General features: G+C 32.1%; 2 protein-coding genes and 1 non-coding gene across 3 annotated transcripts; 2 read left to right on the forward strand and 1 right to left on the reverse strand.

Annotated features, from left to right (window-relative positions):
* LOC109798113 (DUF2358 family protein (DUF2358)) lies at positions 1-2,902 on the forward strand. The gene is made up of 2 exons (XM_020358370.3): positions 1-442; positions 2,194-2,902. Exons 1-2 carry the CDS (start codon positions 105-107, stop codon positions 2,594-2,596), a joined length of 741 nt encoding a protein of 246 aa, XP_020213959.1. The 5' UTR covers positions 1-104; the 3' UTR covers positions 2,597-2,902.
* Positions 2,903-4,426: 1,524 nt separating this feature from the next.
* On the forward strand, positions 4,427-5,788 carry CPSUFE (chloroplast sulfur E). The gene has a single exon (XM_020357832.3). It carries the CDS (start codon positions 4,501-4,503, stop codon positions 5,551-5,553), a length of 1,053 nt encoding a protein of 350 aa, XP_020213421.1. The 5' UTR covers positions 4,427-4,500; the 3' UTR covers positions 5,554-5,788.
* Positions 5,789-9,683: 3,895 nt separating this feature from the next.
* LOC114916229 (small nucleolar RNA snoR145) lies at positions 9,684-9,834 on the reverse strand. The gene has a single exon (XR_003804614.1). It is a non-coding gene; the product is annotated as a small nucleolar RNA snoR145 (small nucleolar RNA).
* Positions 9,835-15,204: the final 5,370 nt, after the last annotated feature.

Here is a 15,204-nt window from a genome sequence, read left to right on the forward strand (position 1 = left end):
TAATCTCCTTTCCTATCAGAAATTTCTTGGAAAATGAAAATTTGTCGTTAGATTTTCCGGAATTCACAGTTCCGTGAGACAAAAGAAAATATCGAAACATTTCCATGGCCCTTCTAATCCACTCCCCGGAAGTGTCCGTTGCACCCCAAATTGCCCATAACCCTAACCCTAACCTTCCCAAACTCCACAGCTTCAGACCCCACACAAAGGCCAAAGCGATTGGGCCAAAGCGTGGGGTCAGAATTTCTTGCAAAGTGAAAGACTTTGCGGTTGTGAATCCGTACGGTCAGTTTTCGGTTCCAGTGAAGCGAGGGTCGAAGCAGAGCAAAGAGGAGGAAGAAGAGAAGCAGAATTACTATGTTAATGTTGGGTATGCTATCCGAAGTTTGAGGGAAGAATTCCCTGATCTCTTCTACAGGGAACTTAGCTTTGACATCTACAGGTTCGGATTTTGCTGCCTCTGTTTCGTGATTTTCCTGATGGGTGTTGAGTGTAGAAGGAGAGTGTGTAAAGTTAGTGATGCTTTTGTAAGGATTTGTGTGGATGGTGTGTGATTTTTTTTCCCTACCAATCTCATAAGCTGTGGTTATGGCACAATTATTACTTACTAGGATCACATGCTGTTGTTGTATTTTACTTTAGGATTTAATTAGGATGTAGTAACATGTCTTCACCCTAGTGGTGGGAGAGTTGGAGTAATGAACTCTTGAGTTCTAACCCTAGTAAGGCCTTTGTACACAACAAAAGTTTCATGTCATCTAATCATATATTGCTATGTATGGTAAGATTATTGACTTTTGTATTAATTACTTGAGAATTTTATTAGAAATAATACTCAGAGATTTTCTTATATTGTCATCTAATCAAGGATTCTCATGTATGATAAAGCGTGTTCACTTTCATAATAACTTCTTTAAAAGTCATTCCTAAGAGGATTTATGATTGGTTGACAGTGTAAAATCACTGATAGTGCATGAAGATTAAACTCTAATGTTAAAAGTTACATTTTTAGGATATTTTTAATTCGTTAACGGTTTACAGGCTTGATTGTTATAGAGTGAGATTTGAGAACATTGTCTTTAGAAGTTGTATGAGTTTTTTAAATGGTCATGCAATCTTTACTATTCATACAAGATCGGATGATCAAGATTTACTGATCTCACTTATCACAAAAAGATACTGCTCTTGCACAGTATGCCCTTAGACTTCTCTATCTTAATCTTTAAGTTTAAATATCATAGAATGTGCATCGGTTGCGTGTAATTTACATGATAACTTATAGTAGGTGTATAAGTCAAGAAAAAATTGCCAATGAAGCCTGTTCTGATGTTGGTAGTTATGAGCTTTTTGATAACTACGACTTCCCTAGCAATTATAACTGTAGTGATACATGCTCTTTAATTATGGCTATACATCCCTTTCTTCGTTATCAAAATGGAAGGTGTTTAAGTGTCATATTTTAGGTACATTTATGGTGTCTGGTTGAGTATGTTGGTGTTGTAATTGGTTGCTACTAACTAGATCATGACTTCGGTCACAATTTTATACCAAGGTAGTTAGTTGCACTTGTTTAAGCAACTCTCGACTCAAGTCCTTCGCATTAATATAATCAAGAAGGTTATTTGACTAAACAAAACAACAAGAGACACTGTTAATCTTTTAATTGAATCAATAAATTTAGAGAGAAGCTTCTGTCGTGAACCATTTTTCCCCCGAACGTATATCCCTCAAGGATTGACAACTTTATACTATCTATCAGTAAAATTAAGCAGGGGATTGTTCTCATCCATGGATAAGGTCTATTAGTTATATTTAACTTTTTTGCAAAGACATTTGATTACAATCAGGATCAGTAAGTTGTTGCGACTTACATGGTCTCCTTCCAGGCCTAATACTATAGCTCAAATGAGTGTCACACATATTTTAGCAGTCTATATTTTGAAGATTGCAGTAGGGGCAAAAGGTACTTCTTGAGGGTCTTTCTCTTCGGACACACACGTACACACACATTTATATATATATATATATATATATATAATCAAATGTGCTTTTTCAGTAATGCGAATATTAAAAGGTCCTATGAAATAATTAAGTTCACACGATTGTCCTCTTTGAAATAATTAAGTTCACAATATATGTCTTCTTTCCTCTGTTATTCTAAATTTGCTGACTATAATATCCCTCTTTTTTCAGGGATGATATTGTGTTTAAGGATCCTATGAACACATTCGTTGGTATTGAGAATTACAAATCAATCTTCTGGGCACTACGATTTCATGGCAAGATGTTTTTCAAAGCTTTGTGGGTGGACATAAGTACTGTATGGCAGCCTGTTGAGAACGTCATTATGGTGCGCTGGACTGTTCATGGGATCCCACGAGTTCTATGGGAAAGTCGTGGTAGGTTTGATGGAACTTCTGAGTATAAACTTGACAGGCAAGGCAAGATTTTTGAGCACCGGGTTGACAACATTGCTCTGAATTCACCTCCTCGGTTCAAAGTGCTGGGTGTGGAAGAATTAATTCAATCTCTTGGCTGCCCCTCGACTGCAAGACCAACCTATTTTGAAATATCTTCACCTCCTAAGAGAATGTAATTTGCTCAGGTTCTTCAAAAAGTTTTGGTGTAAATTGTGCATAGTATGGTAAACAAAACATGGAGCTAGATATATTTTATCTTGCTTGTCACATAAAGCTGTGAGAAAAAAGGTGTTGTCAGACTTGGTTATATGGTGCTCAACTCTGTTGGCAGCAGTTATAACTTTTAGGGTCATTGCTGGCTACTGTAACTAGTTGAGTTTTAAAAGCCCTGTATATAATTTAATTGCTACGTATCTCTTATGTCTTACTCCATCTATAGATTTATATAAAAGCAAATTGTGCCCTGATGCCATATTCATATACATTTTAATCCTTGTTTCTCAGTTCTCACAAGTCGCATCTCTCCCTGTTTAACATTTGATTAAACGTGAGAAATTGGATTTGAGCTCTTGCTCGTAACTGTAAATAGAAAACATTATGTTGGACTGTAAATAGTGTGATCTTCTGTGATCAGTAAATGTTAAACTAATGGTGTAAAAGTAAAAGTAAATGTTAAAATAATAGGACTTCTAATCTTCTTTGTATCATTAGGGCAACGCCTGGATGGTAATCATTTGCTATACAACATTTCGTTACTTCTGATTCTTACACAAATTATTAGAATAAAACATTTAGTCCATGGAATTACAAATTAGTACTACTAGTTAATTTGGTCTTTGAAGTTAACCTAACAAAAAGATAAATCCAGTATTTAATTTAATTCTTAGTCAATTTGGGCCCTGATATTGAAAAAAAAATTGTTTTTTTGGGAATTATCAATCAATTTAGTCTTTACTTTTGATAATTATTATTCATATTGGTCTTCAATAACAAGAATCAAATTGGCTATTTTAATGATTTCAAGGAATAAATTGACCTGTAGAGTCAATTTTAAACTTCAAATTGATTAGTATTAATGTGAAAGACTTTTTTTTTTTTTTTTTTTTTTTTTAAGATTCAAATGAGTAATTGCATGTTTGGTTGAGTATACTTTGAAAAAATAATCGTTTATCTTTGTTAGCTTCCAAGGGAGCGATCTTTTAAGTAATTTTGATGCATTGGATGACTCTTTCCACTGATGCATGAAAATGAAAATCATATTGTTTGTAGTGAGGTTCTAACAATGCCAGAATGAATATCCACATCACGTGCTAACAAAGATAGACTATGCAAGTAAATTTAGGAATGTTAGACCATCTAACCTGTCAGCTTCATGTCCCCTTTATTTGTTAATGTCCATCGCTGTCTGATTTCCTGCTAATTCACCCCACGCCAATGAGTAACTACTTTTACCTATCCAACAAAGCAACAACTCTTGGCACACCATTAGTGATCTGTGAACAACACCCGGCAACAAACAGAACGAGCATAGAAGTCCTAAAAATTTAGTATCAACTCCTACAAAGAAAAGAACCGAACAGGTCCTTGTAAAGTAACGTTCTTAACGAAGATTTTAAATTAAAAACGACTTCCCTTCTTTCATATTCTTTCTTAATAGAGATGTGAATGTGATTTTATTTACATATTTTTTCTCCTTTCACTTCCCATGCAACCAAACAAAACAAAACAAAAGGATGCAAAATCATCCCACTTTCTACTTATTTCTTTTCCTTCCCTTTCCATTCTTTTCGCTCTTTTTCTTAAATCAAATACATTGAAGTAGTTAGTACAAAAATAACTAATCTTATCTTATCGTACATGCTCATCTTCAACAGATGCAAATCCAAAATAAAATAAGAAACTTTTCACTTAAATGAAACATGAACGGGCGAGGCCCAAGTTCACAAGTTCGGAACCTTTTGGGCCGAAAAGAAATCAAGTCCACTGAAAGAGCCAAGAAAAAAAGAATCTTCTCTCTCTCTCACACACACATTCTCATTCTCTGGTACAGTTGCAATAGCTCTAACTAACTTCTTCTTCAATGATGGCTACCAATTCCATTTCCTCATCCTCCTTTCGCTTATTCACAACCAGAATCCCTCTCTCCCTCCACAACTTCAAAACCCCAACTCTCCACCCAACACCCTCAAAATCCTTCCTTTTCTTCAAACCCATAACGTTCCAGAGGCTTCCACCAACCCCATCATCATCATCATCACCATCTCCACCACCATCATCTCTTCAACCCATCGAAGACCTCCCTCCGAAGCTCCAAGAAATCGTGCACCTCTTCCAATCCGTCCCCGAACCCAAAGCCAAATACGAACAACTCCTCTTCTACGGCAAGAACCTCAAACCCCTCGACACAAGGTTCAAAACCAACGACAACAAGGTCCAAGGCTGCGTCTCCCAGGTCTGGGTCCGAGCCTACCTCGACCCGAACCGCAACGTCGTCTACGAAGCTGACTCCGACTCCGTCCTCACCAAGGGCCTCGCCGCGTTGCTCGTTCAGGGCTTCTCGGGTCGACCCGTTAACGAGATCATTCGGGTCACACCCGATTTCGTTACGCTTTTAGGGTTGCAGCAGAGCTTAACCCCTTCTAGAAATAACGGGTTTTTGAACATGCTTAAGTTGATGCAGAGAAAGGCTCTTATGTTATATGTTGAAGCTGAAAAGGGTGGTGGTGATTCTGGTGGAGGTGAATTGAACTCAATTGAGTCTGAGTTTAATGGGGTTGTTGAGAGTGAGAGTGGTGGGGGAAGTTCTAAAAATGGTGACTTTGAGACACGTGGTGATGAGGGTGATGTAGAATTGGGGGGGAGGGGGAAGAGGATAAGGGAGAAGTTGGAGAGGGAGCTTGAGCCTGTGGAGTTGGAGGTTGAGGATGTGTCTTATCAGCATGCGGGGCATGCTGGGGTTAGAGGGGGTGATGGTGAGACGCATTTTAACGTTAGAGTGGTGTCTAGGGAGTTTGAAGGGAAGAGTTTGGTTAAGAGGCATAGGCTTATTTATGGATTGTTGCAGGAGGAGTTAGATGCTGGACTTCATGCGTTGTCAATTGTGGCGAAGACGCCGGCAGAAGTTGAAGGGTGAGACTTGAGGGACAACTAGGATGTTTGGCCCTTTTTGTGTTTGAGGAATGGATGTATCAGTTTTGATTGTTGAACCAGAATGGTACTTTCTATTCGTTAGAATACAGTGATGAATCGAATGGTGTAATTTAGATTTGTTGAACATGAGGATTTTGTTTCAATATTGTAACAATTGTCATTTGAAAAGAGAATGATGATGATACACGATTTGAGTGAATTCCTTATTGTTTTGGTCATTTGATTTAGATTCTATCATTATGATTTGCAGTGATGTTATCGGAAAAGAAGATGCTAGCTTCTCACAACATATGATTTCCCACTAGTAATTAGAAAAAGAAATGAAATCATCAAATTACTATCAGGCAATTAGACCTTTGTTAAATATTATTTATTTTATTTTTTTTGGGGTGGGGGTGGGGTAGGGGGTTGAGATTGTGTGTGTTTGTGTATGAAGATATATTATGATCTTCTTGTTATGAAATATCATTTTCCATCATGTTAGGTGCAAAATTGTAATGCTTATAATTTGATATTCTGTTCTTCAGATCCCATGCATGAATGGATTTTATATAGAATTTTAGCTTTAGATAATTCTTTTTTTAACATTTGGAATTTGGAAAGTGGAAATGCATTTTAGATTTTAGAATGAGTTGTTGAACACTGGCTGATTGGTATTGATGTTATCTCGTGCCAATGAGAAAAACAAAATCTGATTCTTATGCTATATGTACATGATTGCAAGTGTATCATGAACAATACAATAGCAATTTAATATAGAATTTAGGTGGGAAAGAGAAAGAAACAGCAAGAAAGAGGGGAAGAGGGATAAAGAACAAATAGAATAGGGAAAGAGATGAAAGAAGCAGAGAGATCAGAGAGCTGTTCACTGCATTTCTAATATGATTATTCCAGTCTTTCTAAAATTTAATAACCATGCATTATTATATAGGAAGCTACCAAGAGTTTGTAGTTCTAAAATTTCTTTCCCTATTTATGTTTACATCACACAATTTTACTAGATAGTTGACAGCAATGCAGTAAGGATTCCACTGTGATTCTAACAGAAGAAACTATGATCAGTAGGAGATTAAGGATTCTAAAGTAATTGTAAAGTTGTTTTGAATAGATTCTGACATATATATTGTGTAAATTACGTTGAATCTCTGAAAGTTTATGAAACCTTAAAAAGCACACCCTCTTGGTTTTTATATTGCATTGACCTCCCTAGATATTGTTATTTTAACTATGAGAATTGAGAAATGCTAGCAACGTACTTGTTCTCACTACTCACTAGTTTGGCAAATGGGACCCGCATATGTAGTAGGATTTGCGTGAGTTTCATCTAATAGGAGAAAATGTAAGAAGAGTTAGAGAGTACTGCCAACATATAATTGTCTAAAATTTTTTGCAGGAGTTCAATCTGTTTGTGCAAAATACTAAATAAGGGAAGTCTGTTTGATGGAATAAAAATCAGGAAGTATACATAATATTATTTAGTATGCGCTCGCAATTTCCAATATAGATTAATTATTCTTTCTGGTGGTGAATATTTCATATCAATATCGTGGTTATATATATATATATATATATATAATATATTATTTTTATTTGTGAAAGCTTTCCATTAACATATTGTAGACTTGGTAGTAAATTATTGAATTCAGTAGACGAGTTTCAGTTCAACCAGTAACTTTTCTAGGCATAAGCTCATGTATTGCAAGCATTTGCCACGGTATGCTTAGTTACCCTGTTTGGCCAATGATTTTGTTTACTATTGACTTGTTGGGGATGCAAAGACCCAAGAAGAATCTACCTAAGTTACCAGTCAGAGTTTGCCCATATTTCAGGGTTGTTTTTGCATTAGAGGACTTTAGTGTTTGGTAGAAGACATGTTCAGATATACGATGGATAGAGATCAGCCAAGTGCAGCTTTATGCTGTCCACAATTACTGATAAGAAAAAACTAGTCTGTAATGGTAGTGTGTGCATTGTGCTGCCTTTAAAATAATCTTCTAGTACGTGCCTATGGTGTGATTTTGTCTCTTGCCTTTTTGTTACTTTTTTTTTTTAATCTACATATCCTCTTTTCCAGAAGAAAAATATTTTGCACTAATAATCGTACACTGGGTGACTTATATATGGAAGCAGCAAACGCACCATTTGAAGGCTATGAAAGATAAGGGTTTATCAGACATGCAGTGGTATTGAATATCTCTTTCTCTTCAGCTTTCAGTTTCATTTGATCAGTGTGAAAAAAATAAACAAAAGCAAAAATAAACCAAAATCAGACTCTCGTAGATAATCTCTAAGGTATCAGCAAGACAAGGAACGAAGAGGAAGTGGACAAGAGCCCCAAACTTGGAAAGAAATGTTCCAGTCAGTTATAGTACTTGAAATGAGAATCTTGCTTATCAAAGTTTCATCATGATGAAAAAAAAAGATGGCGTTTCTTTTCTCTTTTTTTTTTTCGTTCTGAATTAGCTCCAACGAAGTTTCGGAATCAGACTCGGATACAAATATAATGTGTCTAATTCCCAAATTCCTAGCAATTTGTAGACACATAGCCAAAAGTTCAGATGAATGTTCATAATATAACCACAGGAATCTGAATAGTTCCTTTTCTATTGGCCAAGTTCATCTATGACCATTATATCTCCAAATTCAGAAGTACCGGGATTTCCAAGCGACCACCCAATTGTGTTGAGCTTGAAGACATTGGTTGGTGGAGATGACCACAAACTTCAATAGGTTGGCGATGATTTAACTTAAAAGTTTCAGTATGAAGATGGTTTTGATTTAGAGTGAACAAGATAGACAAGAATTATGCAAGAAAATTACTTCATTTCTAGCTTTCTATATAATGTCTTAAAAGTTAAAACATCACAAATCACAACTAGTTGCATTGCTTGCAAGCCAATTGCGAAAGTCCATTTTTGTGATTGTTTTGTGCTGTATATTTTATCTTCCCATCAGTTGATCAGGTTCGGGAACCCATGAAAAAGAAAAAAACGGTTCCACCTGAAATCGTCCAAAATTAACCAATCATACCCTGTGTTTTAACATTATTGTATATTATTAGCTTGTTTCTTTCTATCCTTAGAAGTACTCAAACTTTCCCATTGCTAACTACTTAATATAACTCATCTTCCCCTTAAAGATTTTATCTTTTTTTTTCTTTCAAAAATACATGGAAACACAGCCTCTTTACACTTTTTTTTTGTGATTTTTTTAGTGATTACAGTGCCTTCTACAGTATTTGTCAATATATTTTTTTATCAATCCAGACTAAGCTTCATGGAAGAAGTTAAATTAAGTAATTAACCATATTCATTTTGTAAGAAACAATAAGACGAGTTTATTTAAATGCTGGATTTAAAACACAATAGACCTATCATCCATTATCGAGGGTCTTTTTATTTTATATTTTTGTAATGATTCATTGACAATATATTTTCTTTTATTTTCCTTTTTATACATTTTCCTCTTTCAGAAACAAGTGAGACGTCTCATTATATTTGATGTCAAATAATTTTTTTCAATATAAAATCAAGGCTTAAATTCAGTTTTAGATGAACTTATAATTTTGCAAGTTGCAACATTCTATTTTCGCATTTCAAAAAAAATCTATTGCACAATTAGTTTATAAGCTCATTTTCTTAATTGAACAATGATGGCCAACTGATTGTGCATTTAATTCAATTTTTTTTTGTATCCAATTATTTTATAAATTATCATACTGAATGAAAGTTAAACATAAAAAAAAATATAAATGAAAAATAATGAACAAATAGAATAAAAAAAAGAGAAAAACCAAAAAAATGTCTTTGGGTAAAAACAAATAAAAGGATAGGAAAAAGAGGAAACATAACCAAATGACCTCTTGTTCACTTGGAGTGTTAAGCAAACCTCATATTTATCATGACTATGGAATCTAGTTGAGGCGATGGTATGAAATTTATATGTATATATACCAGTGTAAGTGATGAAATGATAGAATTTGATGAGACTACGATTCTATACTTCTAGATGATTAAAAACAGGATTATGGGATGTTCAATTGATGATCCAATAATATTTAATATTTAATTTTAAAAAATGATATTCAATGTAAACCATATAATTTGGAAGATATAAAATATAGCCGAGGGTTCCAGATGCACCAAAAATGAAAAATCTGGACATCTTACGATTCGGCAAATAACTCTGCGAAGGGTATCAAATTTCATTGTTAGAGAGGCCTCAACAATAAGAGTAACTCGCCTCCCTGCTGGGACCTTCGCATAAATAATAATAATTAGAATAATAATAATAATAATGTGAGAGAACCGTTGTCAAAAGTAGATCCAAGCGAAACGCAAGAACACTTTGAGAGTTAAGATGAGATCTCGATTCAATCTTCGAAGGCAAACTTGAAGAATGACGCACTGATTTAAAGCGCCTCCTCCATAGGACCTTCGATTCAATTTAAAACCCCAAAAAACATAAAAAGGAAGACGAATTTTCGCTTTCTTTTATAAAAACGGAAAAAGGAGCTGTGACGATGCTCAGCGAATACGAACCATAAGAGTGTGAGAAATCATGTTGCGAAATGATCCGCAATCGATGAAATTCCTCTGTTTCTCTTCATCGCATCGTGATTATTATACGAAACGAATTGAAGAAGAGACCATGGATGAATAAGCGGCGGAAACTGCAACCCTAAAATTCAATACGAGTGAGAAACGGTCACAGTCCCAGCTCCTTTTATAGAGAGCTTTTCGGTATAGACCCAAAACATATTGGGCCTTTTTAATTGGTCTAAAAAAGTAATGTTTCAAAATTTTGAGAATACTTCTTTTACTAATTATTTTTGTTTTTATATTTTATTCTTTATTATATTCTTTTATTTTATTTTAAAAAAAATATTTTTATTAAAATTAATAAATTAATTATAATATAATTATTTAATTTATTTTATTTTATCTTTAATAAAGTCATGAAGTATCTTAATCTAACTAATATGTATAAATTAAATATATTAATTTAGTTAAAAATTAAAAATACTTACTCAATACTCATCATTTAAATCTTGTTTATTAAAAAATTATTTTATTTTATTTTTAATTATAATTTTTTTTCTTGTTACTAAAAAATTATGAAACATTTTTTTTGATAAAATAAATAATTTTTAATGTGTTACATCATACTTATATAAAAGACAAGAAAACTTTAGTAGATAAGAGTTTGCAGACATCATTTGAGGTCACCTAGGTCAATGGCCCCAGGTTTTTCAAGATCATATGACATAACTACAAATCTTAATGCAATACTCTTTGACCTATGCCATGGTCTTCACATCACTTGGAACAAAGGTTTTCACAACCTTATTTGTGAATCTAACTTACTATCTACAATTTAACTTGTTAAACAATCTATTTATGAGTAACATCCATATGTTGTCATCCTCTTTAAGATTCGCCAACTACTCTCATATGATTGACATATAGTAATCAACATAATTATAGAGAAGAGAGTGTCTCTATCAATAAATATATGGTATTTGAGATATATGTTCACAAAATTTATCTCCATAATTTAAGTTTATCTTTTTATATTTTTAATTTTATTTCTTAAATAATAAATTTTATTTTATCATTTATAATTAATTTATTAATAAAATTATATAATTTAAAAATATGTACATGCATAAATATTATTATTGTAAATTATTTGAAAACTTTTCTTACTTATTTAAAATGTGATAGGAAAAAATAGTTTATATTTATTGTAAATTGAAACAAAAAAACATATTAAAATAAATACAAAAATTAAATTATATTAGAATAGTATGAATTATAAAATAAATATTTTAATAAAAATGAAAGTGCTAAATTTATATATTTAATTAAATATTAATTGTTTTTAAATTTGATTATTTTGTGTACATATCAAATTAATTTATTTTTCATTCACAACTTATTGAAAAAAATAAAAATATAAAGTTACTTTAAATTTAGTTATTTGAATCCCTAAAATTAATAACTATAGGAAAATGAATTAAAAAAAATAGCTTTGGAATAAATTTAAGTTCAAATGATTATTAATTTTATATTAATGACCTTTATTTTTTTCTTATACTGAAGGTATTAGAAAATTGTCAAACTATATTGAATTTTTTGTTTGTTATAATTCATGTCAGGCTTATAAAATATTATTAACAATACTTACAAATTTTATTATAATAAAAAAAATTAAAATTCAAACTTTATATATATTTAATTTAGTATCAATTATATATATCATGTGAACCATTTTTTTAAGTAAGGAAATATAACTCTTTTTCATTAGGTCAATTTCTATAAGAATAAAATAATATTTTTGATGACGACTTTATGTTTAAATTGAGAATTAAACTCTTACAAATAATTAAAAAGTATAAATGTTGAATTACTTGTAATAATTAAATAAATACTTATAAAATGAAATTCTTAAATAACTTAATTATCAAATCTTAATTAATAATTTTACTGATAAAAAAATCATGTCCAAAATAAATATTTGGTTGTCAATTTTAAAACATTATATAGACTATATTCTTAGACAAAAAAAAAACTCAACTTTAAAATTTGTTTTAGGTCTGATGATTTTTTGACACGACATTGGACCTTAATTGTTGTTGTTTTTTCTTGTTTCTTGTATTTTACTTTTTTTTTAAAATTTTTCTACTGAACAAAAAAATGAAAGTTAATGTCATATTAAAAAATCAATTTGCAACAAACTAATAATGGGTTAGACTCATTGAAGTAATCATCAAATTATATTAACTTAATGAATTCGATGATCTAAATCAAATCAAATTAATTATAATTGGTTTACTTTTTGAATTTACCTAACGAGTTTATTAAATTGTCTCTTTTACATTAGTATAAACTTGAAATTTTATATAAATAATTAGTAATACAAGATTAAAACCTAATAATTATTGATAATTTTTTTCTTTTAATTCAATAACGTGAATCAAATCATAATGATTTTAATCGGACCAATTTGATTTGAACTTAATTTCACTGAAAATATGAATCTATCTAACTTGTGAATACTCTTAAAACTTAAGTTATAAAATTATAACTGTAACAATTCGTTGGATCACTACATGTTATGGTTCAACAATTAATAACAAAAAAACATAATCAAATTACTAAGATTAACATACACGTAGCTCCTAAATATACATGTAACAATATATACATATGCATAGGAAATAAATATTGAAAACATAAAAGCTCCTCCTCGAAACTACATCTAAAAACTTGTACATACATATATGTATATACACATATCTACAATAACCCTAATTGAAAGTATGAAAATTTTATTTGTCAATAAAACATCTATCAATTAGCTGCCCAAGAGTAGCCTAAAAACAATATTTATACTACTATTTGCCAACATGACCTCAAAGGTACTCATTTTCTAGCCTATCATTGTCATGCTCTCATATTAAGTATGATTATTGTAGTTCAACCACGAGAAAATATGCAAAGATAAGTTAATAATTCAAAATAATCAATAAGTATAGAATAATTGACTACTATACTACTTATTAAAAAACTCAGCAACACCAACCATTGTCCATTTGCCACCCAAATATACAACACAAGTTTTCTACTTAGAACAAAATCGTACAACCATCATTAGATCAACATGACATATGGATACTAACATTTATCAACACAAAATGTAATAAACTTAACAATACACAACCACTACTTCACAACATGTTCAACTTTCAATACAACTAGGCAAGTCATCAATGAGTCAACATACCATGTGAACAACATAACACATCAACACATCACATGCACAACATAACTATATGCGTCATCATACATTCAACAAAGAGATTTCTTATAACGTAGGTGAACAATTTAAGTGATTTAATCATACCAAACCAACTAACAATATGATCTTTTTACACTAGCTATATCAACAACTAATTTGAATAAAATTCACAACAACATGATTTCTTTGACTTTGTCACTTAAATTAGGAAAATCTAGTATTTCTATCAAGGTAAAATAATTTAGGCGTGAGTCAACCACAACCTTAACATTCATAACTAAGCCCCTTATAGGATTGGCTTGTCGACTATCCTCAAAATATTACGCATTTTCTAGTACTTAGTTAGGGATGTTAACCCCCCCACATTTTACTTTACTATATTTGGTCGCTTTGTACACTTATGACTCAACTTGGCCATCATATGGATCAACATTTAGTCATTTTATAATTAGTATAGCTCAACTTGACCCTATATTATGGTCGCTTATGGATAATATGACTCGATCTTGTCTCCATATCGCATCAACTAATATAATGTCCTAGCGAAGACTCAATTATCCACTTCAAGAGTCAACATTTAAAAAAAAAGGTTTTTCAACAACTAGACTCGTAAAATATCACAACACAATCCTCACAATGGATATTCAATTTTAAAATAACCTCTTATCTAGTCCTAAGTCAATCAACTTAATGTCTTGCGCATTTTTAACACATTTGTATCAACATTTCAACCAAAGACTCAATTTATAACTTTTCAACAATTAATTCATCAATATACATTATCCTAGATCAATGTATAAAGAACTAGTATCATATGATAACATACATCATGCTGGAGTTTCAACAACATATACATGTTCAACACTTAGTTAATAATTCAACATATTTTAATTAGGCAACCCACGCTTGACACCATTTCCCCACACTTGACGTCATTAAGGTAGAAGGCCTCTAACTCGCTTGTGCCCTATGCTAATCTACCCATGCCTTGTCTCGTCTTAGGTAGAGAGCCTCTGTTTGACTCACATCCGACATCATAAAACTGACATTCGACATTGTTTAGGTAGAAGTCTTTTGTGTTGATCATGCTTTGTGTCACTCAATTGGGACCCAACATCACTAGGTCAAAGAGCTCCAAAGACATCCATGCTTGATGTCATTCAACCCACGATTGGCGTAACTACGTTAGAGAGTTCTCCTCTAACTCACACTTGATGCTACCAATCTTAGGTTCGTTGTTAGTGAGGTATAGAGCCTCTGATATGTATCACACTTGGCGCTTTGAATTGCATCCAATGTGATGGTGATTTATACACTTGGTAGAATCACAATTTTTGTTCTCTTCAACTGAAAATTAGAAATCTATACATGCATTTGCATCATTTCACATCTACTCATATCAAACAACCCAATTCCAACTAGAATAACAACATGCAATCACCAAATGATTAGAATCATCAAATTCACCATAATATGCTTCAAAACTAACCACACACAAATTACACCTCAAGATTAACAATGCATCCACAAATTTAATGAAATCAAATGACAGTCAACTTCATCAATCAATAGGGAATCAAGTTCTAACTTCCCTTATTTTTAAATTCACAAGAATTAGATAAAAAGAAGAAGAAACTAAGCTTCCTGAACTTCACATGAAACCACCACCTTTCAATTCTCATCCTTCTATGCTTTGATTCACAAAACCACTCCTATAATTGAGATTTTTGAAAGCACTCACTCTAAAGAGGGGTTTAGGGAAGAAAAGGTTCTCTCAAACTCCAAAGCCCTTTCCTTTAAATTATTTCTCTAAGTTCTTTTAAGAAATGAA

The sequence above is a fragment of the Cajanus cajan genome, chromosome 3 (assembly GCF_000230855.2).
Source record: "Cajanus cajan strain Asha chromosome 3, NIPB_CcT2T_4, whole genome shotgun sequence".
Lineage (NCBI taxonomy): Eukaryota > Viridiplantae > Streptophyta > Magnoliopsida > Fabales > Fabaceae > Cajanus > Cajanus cajan.